The sequence below is a fragment of the Lycorma delicatula genome, chromosome 6 (genome assembly GCF_047948215.1).
Source record: "Lycorma delicatula isolate Av1 chromosome 6, ASM4794821v1, whole genome shotgun sequence".
NCBI classification, from domain to species: domain Eukaryota; kingdom Metazoa; phylum Arthropoda; class Insecta; order Hemiptera; family Fulgoridae; genus Lycorma; species Lycorma delicatula.
In genome coordinates, this window is record NC_134460.1 from 119,143,482 (window position 1) to 119,166,457 (window position 22,976).

Below are 22,976 nucleotides of genomic sequence, written 5' to 3' on the forward strand. Positions count from 1 at the left end.
TTAAAATAAATAATTTATGAGCCAGCTATAGAAAAGAAATAATTTATTGCTGTCTAGTATTAGATTAGATTTTTGTCTAGTAGTATTAGATTTTTTATTATCCCTTGAACCAAAACCCATGCTTCTTCTGCTGATCTGCATGCATGAACAATGACTTATGATTAATCAAGTTATCATTCTCACTATTAAGTATAATTTAAATCATTGGACAAAGATACCGTTAATATACTGTTATCCATCTGAAAGAAAACATCACCTGAAATTATTTAATTTCCAGTGATTATAGAAAGTAGATCAAATGTGGTTTTAATGGTGGCACTTATCTGTACTTTATGTTCATTTTCCAAATATTATTACACAAGATATTCCAGATCAGAAATACCAAGTAGTAAAGAACAAGCATGGTTTTATGCTTTATGTTATTTTGATTTGCTGTGCTCTGTTCCCACTTCAGTACTGGGATTTTTTCATAAATGCAATATATAAGTTTTAATTTAAATGACTTCATTTGTTTAACAATGCTCATATAAAAACATTAGATATGCAACTGTAAAAATAAAGTGTGTTTTGTGAACAGATAGAATTAAATAGCACACTCTATAAATATGAGCAAATAAAAACTCACAATACTCTTGAGAGGTTACATTGTGTTTGCATTAATATTAATGTGAATTGATCAGTAAAGTTATCACAAAAATTAATTAATCTTAATTTATAGTGCAGGTACTCTTAATCCTTAAAAACATTTCTTTGTATATAATGTGTATATCGACAAGAGAGCATATACAGCCTTAACTACAATAACATTTTATTAGCTTCAAAATATTTTGTATTTTAACATAGCATCCCACACACATCCTTCTAAATAAACCCACCAAAGATCAAAATACATCGATCTACTTTCTAAATATAACTGAGTGAGAATGTAGGCATATATTTTTTGTATTTTCTCTTGCTGTATTGGTCTTAATATTATCACCAAGAACTTTTTCAGCTTTTCTTCTATTGTTTTTAAGTTTTTTGTGATCTTGAGCTGGTTATGTTTATAAATTCGATTGAAGATGTTAAATATATCCTCCTAAACAAAATGCTGTACCCTGCTGACAAAGAGTGAGAGGGGGGTATATGTAATGTTTGGCTGATAGAATTACTTCATGTTACACCCAAAGATATATGTAAAAAGATGTATGAGGTTAACTACACCAATATGCCTTGCATTTTCAATATAATGAGGATGAAGTACCCATTATAGCTGGATCAGGTGGCCAATTTATTTCAGTCATCCATTACATTTTGAATGATATGAGATGGGTGGGATATAACAACCATTGGAGTGGAAAATTCATATTCTACCAGAGTTGATTTTTTAATTTGATTTGAATGACCAAATTAGGTGATCAATTGATAATATTCTCTTAGAAGATGTTTGCTAAAGACTACAAGACCAACTAGTGGATACTAACTGTTTTCACTGCATATTATGTGACATTTTATCTCAAAATAGAGTAAAAATAATAATAAAATTGTATCACAGTAATCCTGTAGTTCAGACATTTTACTAAATTTATCTCCAGTATGTACATATAAATATAGCTTTAGTAGTTAAAAATTATAAATGAAGTTTCTGAGTGATGATTATGTTGTAGTTACATAAAATATAATATTTTGTTCTTTTTTTAGCATATGAGGAGTCGTGAAAATGGTACTGGAACTGGCTGGCGGGAAATATTACAATCAGCATTATGTGAATTGACTCAGTTGTTGCAAGAAGAGGGTTTAGTATCTGCTTATGAAGTTCATAGCAGCGGACTTGTTCAGGCGTTATTGTCTTTATTAGCCACTTCACCTTGGGACCACGGGTGTACTCTGTCAAAAACGAACAAATTGCAGAAACAAAGAGTTGCACTCTTCAAAAATTGTTTCAAGGTAATCGTTGCATTATAATTTGCCGATATAGTCATCTTCTCCAATGTGATGTCTTAAGTTAAGTCTTGCTTTTGGTCTTAAATGTATCTTACTTACTTCCATCTCATTTAACAATCAATTTATTTTCGTCTAAGATGAAGCCTAATTGAAACTTTTATTTGAATCAGATCAACCTTGATTTTTTTTTACGCTATTTCTTTATTTCTTAGATTTCATGATTTGCAAATTCTGAAGTGTTATTTAAATTTATTATATTATTTCTGGCTCACAGTTTTTGTATTAAAGAATACAACACTCATTAATTACTATTAGTACATAATTTTTACAATCTACTGCTAACTGTTTAGTACTACATCGATTTAACCCAGTTGATTTTCATTGATTAATATTAGATAAATGAATTGTTGTATAATCTATTGATGATATTTTGTTTAGAATATGTTTATATGTGTACAGATTAAATGTGTTGTCTGTTTTCTTTTGTTTAGGAGAAATCTGGTGAGAATGGTAATGTTAATACATCTGTGATATTAGTACACAAGTTGGTTTCTGTTTTAGAGTCTATAGAAAAACTTCCTGTTTACTTATATGATTCCCCAGGATCTTGCTATGGACTTCAGGTATGATATTTTAGTTCTTTATTCTTATTATCATATTAAAATGTAATGTTGTGTAGTATTTTGTATTTTTTTCTTTTTTTTCATATTTTTATACTTTATTTGGCCAATTATAAACCGTCTCTTTGCAACAAGAAACAGAGTCAAAACAGAGATTCTTTTAATCAAGACTTTTTTTAATAGCACATTTATATTTATAAACTAAATTATCATTTGTATGGGGTGGGTGGAAAGTTCCTTAACAGTAATAAATCCAGCTTAATCAGGCTCTACTGCTGCCAATTCTCATCTTTGGTGTTGCTCAATACCTTTCCTCTACTGCTGGAAAGGGTGAGAAGGATAAGCTGTGGTGAGGATCATCTTGTGTGTTCATTCATAGTGGGATGATCTTAGTCGTTCTCGAGTGTGAAATGATGGCAGATAAGAGTACATTCACTATTGAAGAGCAGTTTTTGACTTATTTGTGGGTCCACAAACATCCACACTCCAATAAAACAATGGAGAACATTATGAATGGCCTCTTTGTATGTTTTGGGAAATCGTCACCATCATGGTAAGTGTTACTGACATGGTAGAAGAAGGCTTTTGCAATGGGAAGTGTTCTTAATGGACCATGCAGTGGGAGGCGAAGCACTCGAGCTGAGATATGTGCTGCTCTGAAGACATCGATCAAATGATCATTGATGAAATCAACATGCTAACATTCTGCAGAATTAGGCATTCCAAGATCAACAATGTGGAAGGACTTGAAAGATAAATGTTTTTGTTCAGCCACAGTTAATGAGCTTAATGACAATGACCTTGACAAATGTGTTTATGCATGTCAGCTTTCCAAGAGCAAACTATAAAAAGAATAGCATGTTCTCAGATGAGTGTACAATTGAAGCTTTTGTAACCAAGATGTTTTTTTCTGGACAAACAACAATCCTTAATTTTTTTAGGAAATTGAACACCATTCACCTCATGTTGTGATTTGGGCTGACATGGCAGCTGAACATCTCCTTGGACCTTATTTTTTCAATGGCGTAATTAATAAATTCAGTTATCTAAGAATGATTGACGAGTGGTTGCTTCCAGAATTAACACCAAAAGGGATCAATGCCAGCATTGATCCCTGACCTCATCACACCTGACGAAGTACTCTGCGATTTTTTAAAAGAAGAGATACAAAAACAGATACGTCAACAACAAGCAGCTCCAAGGTGCTGTTTGGTAGCGTTTGAAATGATCACCCCTGGTATGCTGTTATGGATGATAAACTGAACATTGTGATCCATACAGCTATGTTTTGAACATGATGGAACCCACAAAGCCCATGTTAGATCTGTAGAAGGTAAGTTGCACCAATCCTAATAATTTCATAACTAGCATAAAGGGACTTCATACTGGCTTCACTGAAAGATTTCCAAATTTATTTGCAAAGATTTTACACAGCCCTTACATGAAGTTGTGATGAGTAAGTTGGATTACCATAAGTTTTGTGCCCCTAGGTTTCAAAACAACACAAATTATAGCTATAATTTTAATTATAACTTTTCTCAAGGCCTATAACACAGAGGATTAGGCACTACTCGTTCAGATTGTAACAGTGACAAAACTTGGGTCTTGTAAATGAATGTCGAAACAAAACAAAATCTATGGAATGGGGCCACACACACACACACATAAAACATGATATGACAGAAAACCCTGTTAGCAAGAAAAATGATGGCTACAGCTTTTGGATAGAAAAATCTTTTGAATTCATGGATTATGGCACTTCAATAAATGCAGAAGTATATTATGAGATCCTAGAAAACTATGGAGAGCATTCAAGATAAATGACGTGGCATGTTGACTTAGTGATTTTCTTCATCTGTAACAGTGCTCATTTGCATATGGCTTACTGTACTCAACAACTTTAGGAATGTTTGTGTGGGAAATCATCGATTATCTTACATACATCCCAGATCTGGTACCAAGTGATTACCATTTGTTCCCTCACATAAAAAAACATAATGATGAGGAGCTCCGGGAAAATTTCACTGAGTGTTGAAAAACTAGGCAGCAGAATTTATGAAGGGACACAAAACTCAATCACAGATATGAAAAGTATCTCAATTTGTGTGGTGAATATGTAGAAAAATAGTTTACGGATATTTTCAAATTGTATGTAATAAGTCTTTTTCAGCAACTCGTTTTTTTTTATATATATACCAAAACACAAGTTACTTTCTGGACAGCTATTGTATGTATCTTCTGATGTATATATATGTTTTGGGTACTGCAGCTCCATCAAATCAAACACACTGTTAACAACCCACACCAAAAAGTTTAATTGTTTAGAGAACAGAATTAATTAATTAAAAATTTATTTTATCAGTTTTTTGCTGTAATTATTCTTCAATAATCTAATATTTATACTCTAACTTATCCCTTGTATTATTAGTAAATACCATGTAATTATTTTATGCTTTTGTCTGACTATTATTCCATTTTTAAAATTGAAATATAGAAACAATAAATTTCATTGTTTTACACAGCATTTAATGTTAAATTAAATGGTCATGTTGCCAATTTAACAAATAAATTGATTCAGTCAAATCATAATTATGTACAAATTAGTTACATGAGAATTTTGTAAATGTATACATAATTTTTTTTTTCTTTCTTCATACTTTTTCAAAGTATCAAAATTTATTTTGATGTTTTAAATAAATTGTTCAGCAGGCATTTCTTTTGATTATTCCTTTTATTGCATCACTGTAATTTATACATTTAGATAATTTGTTGTAACTTCTCATGTTTGTTAACAAATTTTATTTTATTGATTTTTTTTTCAGATTTTAACTAGACGATTAAGGTTTAGGTTAGAAAAGGCTCCAGGTGAGAGTTCATTGATAGATAGAACTGGTCGTAGTTTAAAAATGGAACCTTTGGCTACAGTAATGCAGTTGGAACGTTATCTGTTGAAAATGGTAGCAAAACAGTGGTATGATTATGAACGTTCGACTTTTGCATTTGTAAGAAAACTGAAAGAGCCCGGCACAAAACTAACATTTAAATACCAGCATGACTTTGATGAAAATGGTGTAATACACTGGATTGGAACAAATGGAAAGTAAGTGATATAATAGCATACTTTAATCTGTTTCATCAGGGTTAATAATTATGGGAAAAAGTTTCTAAGTTATGAATAAACTGTGGAAATTTAACATAAAACTATATACGTGGATACATTTTTGTGTATTCTAAAAAGATTTATCACTCCATCAGGGATAAGTGATGTATTTTAAATTCTTTTTTTTTACACTTTGTTATATCAATCTTTTTTAAAATGAACTTGTGAAATTCTTAATTGAAGGTAAATCTTTTATAACAACCTTTAAATATAATTTTAAATTGCATAAAGAAAGAAATGTGTGTAAGTGTTTTTAAAAATTATTTTAAAAACACTTGCTTCGTAAATACGTAGAGATACAATTTCAGGAATTTTTTTACTTTTGAAATGCATCATAATTCTGTAAAGATCTGGCTTTTTTTATTATTTAGAAAATGAGGAATCATCACTACATCATATTATATAGTTCCTTTACTTATATATGTCTCTGTTTACTTATATTTCGTGCTGATCTTTTGAATTCCTTACTGTTGCAATTTCTTTTTTGATAAACATAAGATTTTATCAAATATTGGTTGAAAAAAGAAAAAATAATTCAGTATTATATAGATTAATTATTGGTGTTTTTTTAAGGAGTTCACGTAAAATAGAAGTATAACCTATCTATAAAGAAGCCAAGTTGTTGATTGTATGACTAAATTTTATATAAAATGAACATAAATAATACTGGAATAGGATTAGTATTACGGGAATAGTATTATAATTTCTTGCATGCATATGTTCTCAAAATGGGAACTTGTATAGGTTTGTTGAAAACTTTTCATAGAGTTTAAGTAGATTGAATGCAAAATGTTTCAGAATAATACACTTTCAATTAATTTCAACTGAATGAAATAAAAATGTATCGCATTCTGACTAAATTGTCTCTGCTTAACATAATAAATGGCTCACTAGTAGGTTTATTAATATCCTGAAAAATTAATATAAACAACAGAATGCTATTATAACCTCAGTGATAAAGTGAGACCAAAAAATTGAAGACATGTAAATTTTCTGATTTCTTAACGAAAATAATGCATCAGCAGAAAAATGAGAATTTTTTAGTGTAGCTTTTCTTTTCTGAATTCTCATTTTTCTGCTGATGTATTATTTTTGTTAATAAATCAGAAAATTTACATGTCTTCAATTTTTTGAAAAGAAAAGCTACACTAAAAGTTAGTAACTTATCTAATTATAGATGAAATAGATACAGAAAAACACGTAACATGTTTTTAGTTTCTGGATAACCTCTTTTTTTTATTTGTGAATTTTAACAAGAATTTAAAAAAAAGTATATCAGTTATACACTTATTTAATTTACAGATCATAATTAAAGCAATCATTGAGGTAGGAAGCTACCCTTAGAAATAAAGCAAGTGATTGTAATAAGTAATCAGTTTCAATTTGTATAAGTAATAGCTAGTGCAAATTTAGTACTAGCGCCAGCCTATTTTTAATATTGTATCAGTATGTTAACTTTAGTGATTAGGAGTCAAAATTATCCCATTGTAGATGATAATACTCTCTACAAAATTGATATACTTTGATGATGACTGTTTAGTGGTAGAACTTAAATTTTTTTCAGTAGATTTTAATTCACAACATTCCTGTGCATGGTAATATGGAATTGAAATTTTGCAGTATAAGAGATGCTTATAAGCTTAAAAAGTAATAATAGCAAAAAAACTATTAAATAATATTAATATCATGATGATAGCTGTTATTGCCTAATGTTTTTAGAAAAAAATGAACTCAAATATCTTAGTTATAGAATAATACAAGGGCTGGTTTTTTTCAACCTCCGACGGATAAAAAAGACACTGACATAACAAAATTAAAAATGATTTCATTACTAAAAGTTGAATAGTATCTAACTTATTTTTCTACTCAATCGCCAAAACAATTGAGGCATTTGTCATATCGTGACACCAGCTTTTGCATCCTTCCCCACCTTCATCATGGATATCCATTAACCCTTCTTTAAATTTCCTACACCATTTCCATGCACTACCATCAGCCATAAAGTTTTCACCATACATTCGGCTCATTCTGCGATGGATTTCAGCAGCGCTACATCCTTCTGCTGGCAGAGAATGTATCTTACTTAGTGGAAGCATCGATCGTAACAGCCATGTTCAATTGTTCATAGCTCAGCTCAGATTGATGCAATGGAGCTGGCAGAAGTTGTGGTGAGTGGGATGGTACAATCACATGACGCACAGACCTGGCTCCTGTCTATCTCTTGTTTATCTAGATGCATGATCAGAGATTGAAAAAACAGACCTTGTAAATGTTGGTTGGTGAAAATAATTGATAACAATAAATTGTGGATTTATAATAAGTCATAACATTCAGTTTTTTTGAGGATTGTTATCTATATAAAATTTAGAAAGAGTTTCTAAGCTAGAGAAGAAATCTAGACTATTTGGTAATTTCAACTATATATTAATAATACTTTCTTTTTTTAAGCAGTAGTTGGTTACCATCAGATTTTAAAAGGAATTCATTCATAATTATGACAAAAAAATTAAAAAAGCAGATTTTTAGGTGTTTACAGAATTTAAATACAAACTACCTTATTTTGGGCCAAAGTACAATAATAAAATTACTATATGACATCAGTAATAACTAATAATAAAATATTAATAGATATTAATGATTAGTAGATAAAAAATGCAATTTTTAATTATGCGTAACATATTTTTATGTATATACAATTCAGATAGTAATTAATCACATATATACAGGATGTCTCCTGAGTGGGTCAACCCTGGACAGTACGGTTTAGTGGTCGTAACATCATCAGATGGAAGGAATTTACCATATGGTAGATTAGAAGATATCTTAAGCAGAGATTCATCAGCATTAAACTGTCATACTAATGATGATAAGCGTGCTTGGTTCAATATTGATTTAGGATTATGGCTTATACCGACTGCTTATACTTTACGTCATGCAAGAGGTTATGGAAGATCTGCACTTCGAAACTGGTTGTTCCAGGTAACTATCATGTTATTACTTAAAAATTAATAGACCAATTAAAAGAATAGGTAGCTGCTATGATTTTTATGAATTTTTTGCTGGCAGGATCTGAGTTTATTTTGAGTGTTAGTTATGCATGATTCTAAACATTGTGGTCTAGTTGGGTATGAATTTGGGCTTAAGGAGTTGGCTTAAATACCTGCTCTATGAAACTAGTATGATCATTATGGAGCTTTTGCTGTACTTATGGTTTTACATCATATTATTAAGGAGGATGGTATGTTTTTGAATGTTATTTTTCCGTTGTTCTTCAAACAGGTCAGATATAAAGATATAAAATATGTTGCAATAAGTGTAACAATAGTTTCCCCCCCTCCCCAGCTTAGCCATATTTTGGTACTGACTAGTACAAATAGTTTTGTTACCCCTTTTTCTCATACATCATTATTCGATAATCTTTGTTCTAAATTAATTTATGTTGTGTTCCAAGTCAGCTCTATAAACTAAAATAGCTTTTAGAAGTCATATACTTCATTTAATTCTGAAATATAATTTTTCTTTACTAATGTAAAGCTGCAATATAATACTAAAAGCCTTATATTTACTTAATTAATTTTAGACAAAACACTATAAACTGTTAAATGGTTATTTGAGTGAAGTAGGATTTTAGAGTTTTCATAGATATATTTTAATTTAGTGAGAAAACAGTTAATAGTTAATACATTATGTTGAAGATGTGCCTTGCTAAATCAGCATCATTTATCATTAAATTTAGTTTAGGTCTGTTAATGAAAGCAAAAACCATTCTGTAAACAGTTCAGTTTGTAGTACTGAACATTATTATTGTACAATTTCATTGGCATTCTTTTTAAAATATTTTTATTTTTTTTTTTTTGCAAGACAAAAATGTAAAATTGATTTGATGAAACAACATTCCAGATTGCTGTCATGTGAATTGATCACACAATTAAAACATTTTAAAATTGTTTCTTGTAACTTATTTCGTCTTAATTTATAGAATTAAAATATAAATATGATTAAAGATTTCCCTTGATTTATCTTTGTAGTATTAGCTCCATCAAGAGCTAATGTTGTGTTTAATATAATTTAAATAATGGCCTGTACATTGTGTTCTTACTGTGAATTAATTTATACTGACGTAGAAGGATTTTATGTACCCAGTTATTCTGGTAATGTTACCCCACAATTTGACTTATAAACAAGATCATCTAAGTACAAATAACCTATTAGATAATTTATGAGTCTTTATGTCATTTGTTGATATTGCTTTAATCTGTTTCAGGTATCAAAGGATGGTGTTAATTGGGTTACGTTATATACACATGTTGATGATACTTCACTTAATGAACCAGGAAGCACGGCAACTTGGACTCTGGACCCTGTACCTGCAGATGAGACACAAGGTTATAGACATGTCCGTATACAGCAGACTGGTAAAAATGCCTCAGGGCAAACGCACTATTTGTCTCTTTCTGGTCTTGAGTTGTACGGAACTGTTACAGGTGTTTGCGAGGATTTAGGTAAGTGTTATAAAACACCCAGCACTAGTGTTATAACACCATTATTGTGAAGAGTATTTGTTTAATAAAATACAATTATATTACTGTGTTAGTGCAGTTGCTAATTTAATAGGTTTTAAATTTGGCTGCATCAGATCTTGGTAAGCACAGGAAAGAATATTTAATCATGTGATTTAACAATATTAACATAGTTTAATTGCCTTGATCATATAATCGCATCTGAACTGAGCTAATATACGAGGTGCAACAATAAAGTAATGAGACTGATATTTCTTTGCAAGATGTGGCAACCCTGCAGCTTGCATAGGCATACCATCTTTGACCTTGGTCTATAAGCTACTTCTAGTCCAAGCAGCACATTGTTGCAACTGCTCAGTCGTGAGTTGTGCTGTAATAATTGAATACGTTTTGTGTCTCTCGTCACAGAAATGAAACCGCAAAATATTGCGCAACGGTATGCCATTTCTTTTTGCGTTAATTCGGGTGAAAACACGACGACAACTTACGGTAAGCTTCAGAAGGCTTTTGGAGAGGAGGTTATGTCAAGAGCTCAAGTTTTTCGGTGGCATAAAAAGGCAGAACGAATGTTGAAGATGAAGACCGCAGTGGACAACCATCAACCTCACGGTCAGATGTCAACTTGACCAGGGTGCGTGAAATCGTACGATCTGATCGAAGATTATCCATGAAAATGATTGCAGAAGAACTCAAAATCAATCAATAAATGGTTCGTCTAATATAAACTGAAGATCTTGGTATGAGAAAGATTTGTGCAAAAATGGTCCCCAAAAATCTCACACAACAATAGCGAGAAACACGGAATAATGTGGCAGCCAATCTGTTTTAGCAAATGGAAATCAATCCAGATTTGTTGAGCCGTGTTATCACTGGTGATGAAGGTTGGTTTTTTCAATACGATCCACAAACAAAACGCCCAAATTCGCAATGGTGCTCAAAGGGATCACCCAGACCAAAAAAAGCTCGCATGTCAAAGTCAAAAGTGAAATGCATGCTTGTGTGCTTCTTCGATTCAAAGGGAATTGTTCATAAAGAGTGGGTGCCGCCTGGACAAACAGTTAACCGATATTTCTACAAAGAAAATTTAGAAAGACTTCATAAACGAGATCTTCGTGTCCGTGCCAACATTGCTGATAATTGGATTCTGCATCACAATAATGCGCCATCCCATACTGCTCTGTCATTACAGCAATTTTTAACCTCAAAACAAATTTCAGTACTACCACAGCCAGCTTATTCACCAGATATCGCTCCGTGCGACTTTTTTCAAGAGTCAAAATGGCGGTCAAGGGACACCATTTTCAAACAAAAGATTTATAAAGAGCTGTGATGAGGGACACAAAGACGTGTTCACTTATTACAGCACAACTCACGACTGAGCAGTTGCATCAATGTGCCGCTTGGACTAGAAGTAGCTTATAGACCAAGGTCAAAGATGGTGTGCCTACGCAAGCTGCAGGGTTGCCACATGTTGCAAAGAAAAATCAGTCTCATTACTTTATTGTCGCACCTCGTATGTAGTAGCAACCTTGTTTCTTTATATATTACTTAGAGCACTCTGTAACACTACCAGTATGCTGTGTTAATTTTTAAATTGGATATATTAAATTTAATGATTAACTGAAAGGAAGTGTTCGTTAATTGAATGGTTCAGTCTAAAATATAATTCTGTTTTCCTGAGTTTGTTCATTCATCAACTAATTATTACATCTAATCAGAATATTAAAGAAGTTAAACATAAACTTCTTACGTATTTTGAATACATATCTAGAATAACATAAACAAATTATAGAAAAACACAAGAACAATGAAATTATAGTTCATAGAGATAAGAAAACATAAAAAAAGTGTCAATGAATCCGAATGAACAAATATTGCATCATGAGAAGGTTCAGTTATCTCCAATAAAATGAATGAATATTATTTATTTTCAACAATTTTTATTATCTGTTACATGAAAAGATCACATGTGTTAATGTAGAAGATAGTTTTATTTTTTTTTTTTTTTTAAAGACACAAATTGCACTTTTGATGTGTGTCGCTGATTATAATGACTGATAAAATCTTATTATTTATAAACGTTTAAATTTGGGAAAATCATGAAAAATTTATTAAATAAAGATTTATGTGTGCTACCACCTAAATATGAGGCTAATCGTTAGGTATGTCCCAAGAAGATCTTTATTTATAAATAATTTAAATCTATAAAACTGGTTTTTTGTAGAAACTTAGAGATTTGATTATTCATAAAGGAGGATTTTGTTCAGTAACGGTATAAGCTTAACTAATTATTCAGATATGTAGAACCATTTAGGTAAAAGTGATTTGTATACAGTATAATAAGAAATTATATTAGCTGAATTGGAAGATTAATTAAATTATTTGTATTCTTAAATAATTGTGCTAAATATAGGTACATAAATAATTATTTATGGTTTCTGATAGGCAGAACATGATGAAGATTTCAGTGGATGAAATCTTATTACTTAAAATTTATTTTTTGTAATATTGGCAGATAATTTTTTTATTATGGATAATTGCGTTAAACATCTTGTATTTTGTCTCAATGTAGGTAAAGCAGCCAAAGAAGCAGAGGCTAATCTTAGAAAGCAGCGTCGTTTATTAAGAACCCAAGTATTAAAGCAGCTAGTTATTGGTGCCAGAGTAATGCGTGGATTAGATTGGAAATGGCGTGACCAAGACGGTACACCGCCTGGTGAAGGAACCATCACTGGTGAACTACATAATGGTAAGTTGTACTTGTTTGTGCACATGTCCCAAGAATAATGGCTGCCAAAAGTAACTATACCTTTAACTGGGCTTGAACTACAGACTTGTAACATAACAGAACAGCTGTGAAAACAACTGATTAACAATGATGTTATATTTGCCTATATGTTATTAACTGATGGGTTGGATTTGTGTAATCTCAAGAAACAATATATAAATTTTTTTGTTGAGGTTTCTACAAAAATTTATAAGTTTGTTTTTTCAAAGATATCACTAGCCAGTAAATGTTTTAGCTAATATCAATATTAGCCTTATTGATTTTTCTAAAACAAATAAGTTTAGATCATAGTGTCTTCTTTTCAGAATGAATCTGTCGAATTTTTGTCAAAATGAACTTCTTTAAAGGTTGTATATTTTTGCTGTTGTTAATTTCAATTACTTGCAGGTGGGTAGGAAATCCCTTTAGTACATAGCAAGAATTACATTTGATCTGCTGTTTATTTAATGGGTTGTTTTTCTAAAATTGAATGCATTTATAATTTCATGATGTTAAATCTTTGAGATCACGGCTTTTTCTGTGATATATGGAAGGCTTGTATGTTGTTGTTAGTGTGTATCTTTGTGTGAATGTAAATTTCCTATTATTGATTTACAAAGATTGATTCTGTAATTATGTATGGTGACTACACAAATTCTCTTCTCTTAGGTGAACCAACCAATCTCTCAAATCCCACTATTTAGTAAAACCATTGAAGTTTAATTATTAATCAACAAACTCTGCATCCAGAGTATTACTAGTTTAACTTGTGTAGATTGTATTAACTAACCTTTTTTTACTTAAATGCTCCACAAGTTGTATATTTTATATACTTAATCAAAAAGATTTTACTTGAAAATGGATTACATGAAGTATCAGTTATATGAAATATTCAGATCCTAACCAATATTTTCCCAGTATTTTACAGTCCATATATACTTTGAGGGGAGTCATAGAAAAGCACTGGAAAAAACAAACTAATAATATTTGCATTCGTTAACATCAAAAAAGCATTTGATAGTATACCCAGGATCAAATGTGGGAAACACAAAATTTCAGATGCTGTACAATAAATGTGTAAGTTCTCTTCAGATTGGAAGTGGCCACTCATCATGGTTCAAACCTAAGAGGGGGAGTGTAGCTGGGAAAAGTTTTAACTATAATGGATGAAATAATGAAACAAATAAAACCCAGAATAAAAGGTGATTTTAATGCTCTGGCATTTGCAGATGATGTTATATGGTGACACGGTTGAAGAAATGAAAAAAAAACTAAATCTTTGGAACAATTTAATTATTTGGACTAAAAATTGGTAAACCAAAATTGTGGTAATGGTGGTGGAAAACACTTATCTAGTTGAGATGAAATTGGGTTAACAAAAGTTACAAACAGTATAACAGTTTTCTTACCTTGAAATCAATGCTGCAAAGGATGCCCCAGACAGATATGAAGTGATAATTAATTAATAAAGGTTCTAATTTCTACCAACAAGTTAAGAAACTGTTATGGGATGAAAAGATACCTAGAAAAGCAAAAGTGATGATATTCAAGTCCTACTTTTTACTAATAATATCCTACAATCTGGAGATCTGTGTACTAAACAAAAGGAACTTCAGTAGATTACAGTCAGAAGAAATGAAGTTCCTAGCAACAGTAATTCAGAATACAAGGTTTGATAGACTTAAAAATGAGGATGTTAGACAACATATTGGATTCACAACAACACATTTGGCATGATAGGAACAGTAAGACTGAGGTGGTTCGGCCACGTTAAAAGGATGATTAGCTGTAGTAAATGGGTCTAGCCATATATATATATATATATATATAGGGCTAAATAAGGAAGTACTGGGCAAGAGAAAAGTTGAAAGATCCAAGATAGAGATGGATTGACCAAATAAGCTGCAGTCTCAACCTAAGGGGAACTTCACTTCCTGAAACAGAAATAAACAAAATTTACTTGGACAGAATGAAATGTAAGAGGCTACTAAGCAACACCTGGGAAACCGGAGTTAACCACCAAATATCTATGTTGATATTGTTATTATTTAATTACATAAATAAATAATGTATTTGTTCACATCCTAAAGCTTTTTAGATGCAAGTTATTTTTTCTTCTTCAAAGAGAAAAATAGTGGATATGTACTACTGCATATAAAAGTCCTTTTTACAAAGATGTTTATCATAAACCATCCCTTTTCACTGCAATTCATTAACCCATAAATACAATTATTTGGAAATTAATTTGTTTACCCAAAGGGAATAGTCATGTAATTAAATAGTACATTTTGGTATTTTTGTTATAAAAAAGACTCTAGTGCTAGTGTTATGGATGCTGTGATATTCACAATTAAAAATTATTAGAGTTATAAATAATCTCTTGAGTTAAGAATTTGAATTATAATCGGAAGAAATTTAAATTGAACCTATACTTACTGAAATGTTGCATTACAGGTTAATTGTAATTGATATTTCAATTTCTAAGTGATTGTTGATGAGAACATAACTATGGCTCTAATGTAATAGATAGTACCTCTTGCGAGAGACATGAAAATTTAATGCTTCTATCATTATTTATTAATTTCATTGCTTATCTGTACTTGGTATGAAGATGCTGTTCCAGGCAGTGAAATTTTTGATGATATCCTTTTATTGAAACTTACATTCAAAATAAAATAGTGTATACTTGTGTTAAAAGCAAGTTAAATCAGAAGGATAAGTAAAAAAATTGCACACAAGGAAGTACATGCTTATCAAATGAATATTGTTTACTGCGTTATTTATTTTATCCCCAAGTTTGTTAATTGTTTGTTTGTTTTGCATGCACATGCACATGCACACTCCTCTCTTACTTATTTTGTTTCACTGTGTGTGTGTGTGTGTGTGTGTGTGTGTGTGTGTGTGTGTGTGTGTGTGTGTGTTCTCCCTCTCTCCCTAACCTGAAATTCAGTTACAAAAAGGATAACCAATTAATTGGTTCCTGCCATTTTGAATTAAATGTTATGCAAGTGATTATCTATATATGCAATATGTATGCACAACACATGATGATTGTTTATTAGTGAAAATAATCAAAGGGTCTTGAGCCTGCATCTTTTTTAATATCTTTCACTTTAATAACTATAGGTTTTTCTTTATATTATACTCTTAACAGAAGTAACCAGGTGGACATCACATATTACCAGGAAATGTTAAATATTATTTCCGTAGAAAAAATTGATTAGAACAATTAGATATGAAATTCAAATTTGATTAACTTTCAGTATGCATAGCAAAGACATTTGATCAGAAAAAATATTAATTTTTTTTATTCTTAAAAGTCTGTTTTAAATGTGATATATTTTCATTTTGCTCACTTGAAATTTTTGATAAAGTTAATTTTTCAAACATTAAATAAAAATTAACTCTTGAAAGTTTCATTTAAATTAATTCTGTTATTTTTAAGTGATAAATGAAAAACACAATTTATATTAAGGAGATAATTTTCATTGTTTTCTTAACAAAAATTTAAAAAAAAATGTTTTAACAATATTTAGACTAAAGTGTTCAACTTTATGTCTGTATATTTCAGTAAATTTTGTCATATATCAATTTTATTTTATTTAATTATGAGGCCCAACAGATTTTTAAGAATGATTGAGTGCCTGAGGGGTGTGTATCCAGACTACTTCACACCCAGTGAGTTTTTTCAGTGAGAAGGAAGGTTTTTTATCGCAGCATCGTAGAATGAAGCTGGTTGCATCAGGAGCCAATTACACACGAATCCCTCCATGCCCTCATCATCTTCAAATCGTTGCCCTCCTAGAGCTTCTTTAAGTGGCCCAAACAAATGAATCATAAGGCGATAGGTCCAGGCTGTAGGGAGGACGATCAAGTTGAGCCCAGTGCATTTCTTCTAGTTGTGAGACCATCAGAGCTGCAGAATGGGGTCTGGCGTTGTGGAGGAGGATGCCCTCTCGAATCAGTTGGTCATCTTTTGCAGTGATATACAGCCCTCATCTCGTTCAACAGCTCACAGTAGTAAGCAACATTGATTGTGCATCGCTCATGCAAAAAAATCAACGAGCCAAATGCCTCACCAAAATCAAAAAATGCAGTTAAAAAACTTTACCAGCTGACAGTCAAGTCTTGGCTTTCACTGGGGCTGCCTTTCCTATCCTTCGTCATTTCATACTGGCTGGCTTGTTTCAACTAGGGAGTGTAGTGATAGTGATGGACCCACATTTCGTTCCAGGTGATGATCCAACTCAAAAATGCATCACCTTTCCCAAACCTTGCTGTAAGCTTCTGACAGAAGGTAGGTAATTTGTGATGAACTGTAGGTCATTTGTAATGATCGCTTTACAGCTCCCATATCTTATTCCAACCTGTTCTGCAATTTCAGATACACTCACCCAATGATCGTCTTCAAGAATGTCTCAAACTCTGCGAATGTTTTTGTCTGTAATGCTGGTCCAAAAATGGAGATTGTGTTCCTGATTTTCTACTCGTTCTCATCATTCTTTGAACTCTTTATGCTAGGCAAACACACAAATCCTTGACAATGTTGTGACACAAAAACATCAATGCAACTTGTGTCTCTCGTCACAGAAATGATACCGCAAAATATTGCGCAACGGTATGCCATTTCTTTTTGCGTTAAATCGCGTGAAAATGCGACAACAACTTACGGTACGCTTCAGAAGGCTTTTGGAGAGGAGGTTATGTCAAGAGCTCAAGTTTTTCAGTGGCATAAAATGTTTAGTGAAGGCAGAACGAATGTTGAAGATGAAGACCACAGTGGACGACCATCAATCTCACGGTCAGATGTCAACTTGACCAGGGTGCGTGAAATCGTACGATCTGATCGAAGATTATCCATGAAAATGATTGCAGAAGAACTCAACATCAATCGAGAAATGGTTCGTCTTAATATAAACTGAAGATCTTGGTATGAGAAAGATTTGTGCAAAAATGGTCCCCAAAAATCTCACACAACAACAGCGAGAAACACGGAAAAATGTGGCAGCCAATCTGTTAGAGCAAATGGAAATCAATCCAGATTTGTTGAGCCGTGTTGTCACTGGTGATAAAGGTTGGTTTTTTTCAATACGATCCAGAGACAAAACGCCAAAGTTCGCAATGGTGCTCAAAGGGATCACCCAGACCAAAAAAAGCTCGCATGTCAAAGTCAAAAGTGAAATGCATGCTTGTGTGCTTCTTCGATTCCAAGGGAATTGTTCATAAAGAGTGGGTGCCGCCTGGACAAACAGTTAACCGATATTTCTACAAAGAAATTTTAGAAAGACTTCGTAAATGAGATCTTCGTGTCCATGCCAACATTGCTGATAATTGGATTCTGCATCACGATAATGCGCCATCCCATACTGCTCTGTCAGTAATTTTTAACCTCAAAACAAATTTCAGTACTACCACAGCCACCTTATTCACCAGATATCGCTCCGTGCGACTTTTTTCTTTTTCCAAGAGTCAAAATGGCGGTCAAGGGACACCATTTTCAAACAACACAAGATGTACAAAGAGCTGTGACGAAGGACACAAACCCGTGTTCTCTTATTACAGCACAAAATGTGCCGCTTGGACTAGAAGTAGCTTATTTTTACCCCTTGGTAAAAAAAAAAGCATTAGCAATAGCTAGGGCTTAAATTCCCTTTACCAGGTTGATCGATTTACCATAAACTTCTTTTTACTGGTCTAAGAAGTGAGACAGTTTGATGAAATGGCGCAGTATTTAAATGTTTGTTAGTTATAAACTGAAGTTTACAATCAGAAGTTTACATTTTGTATTAACGGTGGAGTTATGTTTATTAGTATTTTACATCAGTTTTATCATATTTCTTGTTATCATATTACTTTCCTATCTTATTTGAAAATGTTATAGTCTTCTTAACTGAAAATTTTAGTAATTTCTTCTTTATATGTTAACATTACATATTTTTTATTACTAGATTTTTATTTTCATTTCTGTTTCTGGTTATGTTAAATGTTAAAATTAAAATGCCTAGTGATTGAAAATACAAAACTAAGTAAAATTTTTATGAAATAGGCAACATTTTTAAAAGAAAAGGTTATAACTATATATTTTTCAAAGCAGTTGTTAATAGTTGTACATACAAAAATATTTACTGTAACTTGTAAAAATATAGATTGCTCATAAAAGCTGTGGTTTCAACCCTCTTCATTATTATAAAATTTACAAAGGTGAGATTTAACAAATACATTTTACTTAATTAACAAACAATCTGATGTAATATTCAGCCAAATTTTAAACAATTTTGCTTGAACACTTAAAATGTATACAATTAATGACAGCACAGCATGAATATAAACTGCTGAAGAAGGAGCTGAGAAATAGCTCTGAAAAGGTTAGAAGTTGAATCTTATTCATTTTTTTTTATTCTTTACATATTATTTTTTTTACTGTCTTTAAGTTCAATTTTCATATATGTCAGCTGCCTCAAAAGTGTTCTACTACTATCCATTTTATAATTGTTATGTGGCCCTAGAAAATATATCAAGACTATATTTTTTCAAGCTGACCAACCAGTACATTTCCCTTCACAAGCTTATACTGCTGGATATTTTTATGCAAAAGCATATTAACAAAGTGTTTATAGATAGTTAATTATAGCTTCATCACAAAATTTATGACTAATCAGCCGGAAGCATGATCCAAAGAATTCTATTCAGTGTGCCTATTTTAAATTTTAGGCATTTTTGGAATTGATTTTTTTCTTTTTTTTTGTTAAAATTCATAAAGAAGTTGTACTCCTTGCTTCAATCAGTGGGTATTTCTTCATTTGGATTATAATCTTAAGATATTCAACTGCAGAATTAAACATAATGATGGTTATAATTTTGCCATGTTGGATCAATATATAGTATATAATTAGTAACAGAAAGAAATTTTTATTCCATATGTCATTAGAAGACAGTGACGTTCGATATCTCACAGTTTACTTTAATTATATCAAAAGAGGTCAAACTGTTGTAAAAAAGAAACAATAAAAGAGAATAGATGGAAGGTAATGATTTAAACAGAATCTTCAGATCAGAAATTATTGACATGGTGTATGAATTAATATAAATAGTTCATTCATTACCTTGAATAAATTTAAAGATGATTTACAAAAAATGACCTAAAACTAAGCAGAATTGGTTATAAAATTATTTAAAGCCAAAACTTAATTTGCTGTTAATTAAATTATGTTAAACCTGCATTTTTTATTCAACAATCTTGAAAAAAAAATGTAAATTACTTTACTTTTAGAATTTTTTAAAACAACTTTTTTAGTTGTTGCTGAATTTCAATAAAATTTTCATTCATATACAAATTATCAAAATAAGTTCTATTATATAATGTTTAATGTTTTTCTTTAATTTGCCTCTTTACTTCAAAAATTATAGAATAATTTATGCTGAAGTTGTTATTGGTCATAAAAACGTTAAAATAATAATAATCAAAGAACTACAGTCTTTATGAAAAATTATTAAGAGGTAGTGGAATTTTTCTTAAAAACAGTTCAAAGCGATTACAAATTTACTTCTGTTATTAGCTAACATGTAGATGAAAATTCAATGGTTTGTTGGTGTATTGGTATTGGTATTTAACAATAATAATATTGTACTATTGTGAGCATTGTGTTATTTATTTCTAGTTGGTTTTAAAATTTATATTTTAAGGGTAAATAATAAATGTTCAGTTTAAGTAGTTCATGCTTCTTTTAATAGAAGTCATAGATGCTACCCCTCAAAAATCTGCTTAATGAATATTTCTGAAATGGATTATATCTTATCTGTTTTAATCCATGTTATTCCCTCCATCAAAAAGTTATTACATTTGATTTAAAAAAGAAATTAGTCCAGTTTCATTATTATCCATATCTTCTAAGTTATTTTATAAAATTTATACAAAATACTGTTAATTTTCTTGAAAACAATATTGACAAGTCCTTAAGATGACTTTAGGAAAAATTATCTATTGACATTTCTACTGGCTTCTTATGAATTGTTTTTTTTTTTACTATCGTGTCTGCAAAATTTTTATACTAATGAAAAATAAAGTAGTTTCTTACAGGAGAAACTACTTGCTGTTGGTTAGTCATACATTACTAACTGTCATGATTCTAAATTATGGCATTTTTCTATGTTTTTAAGTTCTCCCAAGGTCTAAACTATGTATAATCCTGAGTTAAATAATAAACTATCCCACCAATCCTGATGATCAGGTAATCCTTACTTACCCTCCACTCCTAGATACCTTTTTCTGAAAGATCAGTTAAGTGGTTGCAGTTTTCTTTTTGATTCTCAGTTCTGAGGCCTCAATTGTTTATTGTTTTCATTAATTATTTATCTTCCAAGAGCACCTGATACCTGCTAACAAGGCTGCCTGTTCAGCTCATACTTATTTTCCCATCACATCATTGCACAGTAAGTGTAACAGTTTAAACTCTCATGTTTCTGCCTTTTGTTGTTCAGCAATTTTATTGTTTTATGTAGATTTTTAATATTGTTTTCACACTTAGCATTCAACACAGGAATTTTATATTGTTTTAATTTTTAAGATAAATTTTAATTATTACTTTAATCATTTACTATGATAATTTTATCTCCGGGCACTGATAACAACTTGTGTCCCCAGGAAAATAAATAAAAAATAAATGTGTCAATATTCAAAGATAGTTTTATTTTAATTAAATGATTGTATTTTGTAGCTCATAAAATCACTTATTGAATAGATTGTAACAATCCTAATTTTAACATAGATAAGACAAAACAACTGTGCATTTCAGATAAGATGTTAATCACATTAATAGTAAAACTTTTATAATATTGTGAAATTTTTTACCATCTTTTTAAATAATAAATTCTCATTCTCGTGGGACAGTTAAAAATAATTTTGTCTGCCACAAAATTAAACCTTATTTTTGTCCCTCAAAGCATTATAACAACACTATGCTTGACGCCATTAAAATATTTTGTCTATATAAAATATATTTCCATTTAAAATAAAAAATAAAATATTTTAAAACTCAGAAAGTCTGAACAAATTTTAAAGATTTAAAAATTGGTATTAATATCATTGTTTGGCACCTACTTATGAATTGTGTGTATTGTTTTTAAATTTTAAAAACTCTTATCTTTAAACTTCTCCATATATTTATATTGTGAAATACAGGTTGACCACAAAAAATTAGCCCTGTCAACATCTGTTGACACCTGTACTAATCTTCAGAGTAAAAGTTGAAAATGGTCTCCACCAACAGCTAAACACTTATGTGCACAGTTTAATAAATGGAAGTATACCTGAATCAATTCTACCAGGGTAATACTGCTAATGCATATCCTGATATCCTTCAGTTCATCAATTTTATGTAGGTTGTTTTGATATGCTCATCCTTTCAACATTCCCCAAGTAAAGTCACATGTCAACAAGTCTGGTGGCCACAGCAGCCATAAGCTTCTACTCACTGTTCGCTCAGCAGTTCATGAAAACAAGCAAGGACCTCTCAGATGTATGATAGGTTGTCCCATTTTGCTGGAAAAAATCAATAATCACATTCTTCTGTGAACAAAGTCATCCAAAATGATCAGGTATTTTCTCTCTACTTTACGTTGAGGCCTGAAGTAAACAGTTTTCATATATGTGTTTGTAAATACACAACACACATACATATGGCAACCTTCAACCTGTTTATGCAATCCACTGGATGGACAAAAATGACACATCACTTTTAAAAATAGCTACCATATAAGAATGTATATTAGGTGCAGATTTTCTGATAAATGAAAGGTACACCTCATGTATTAGATGCGAATCTTCTGATAAATGAAACTGTGCCATGTCGGACATGGTAAACAAATGAGTTCAATTGACCATCTGCAACCACATTACAACCAGCAACAAAAGACACATTTTCCCTTCTCTGGTTTCTTCGGTTGTTGCACAACTGTAATGCAGTGCAGTGCAGTTTCAACTTCAAACA

General features: G+C 31.1%; 1 protein-coding gene across 14 annotated transcripts in view; it reads left to right on the forward strand.

The window, feature by feature from the left end:
- Ufd4 (ubiquitin fusion-degradation 4-like) overlaps positions 1-22,976 on the forward strand; it is a 280,366-nt gene that overhangs the window by 165,989 nt on the left and 91,401 nt on the right. For all 14 annotated transcript variants that reach the window (XM_075368433.1, XM_075368435.1, XM_075368434.1 and 11 more), the window contains 6 exons: positions 1,681-1,926; positions 2,415-2,546; positions 5,366-5,643; positions 8,430-8,682; positions 9,968-10,205; positions 12,796-12,972. In XM_075368433.1, coding sequence (XP_075224548.1) covers positions 1,681-1,926; positions 2,415-2,546; positions 5,366-5,643; positions 8,430-8,682; positions 9,968-10,205; positions 12,796-12,972 — 1,324 coding nt within the window. The remainder of the gene's footprint in view (positions 1-1,680; positions 1,927-2,414; positions 2,547-5,365; positions 5,644-8,429; positions 8,683-9,967; positions 10,206-12,795; positions 12,973-22,976) is intronic.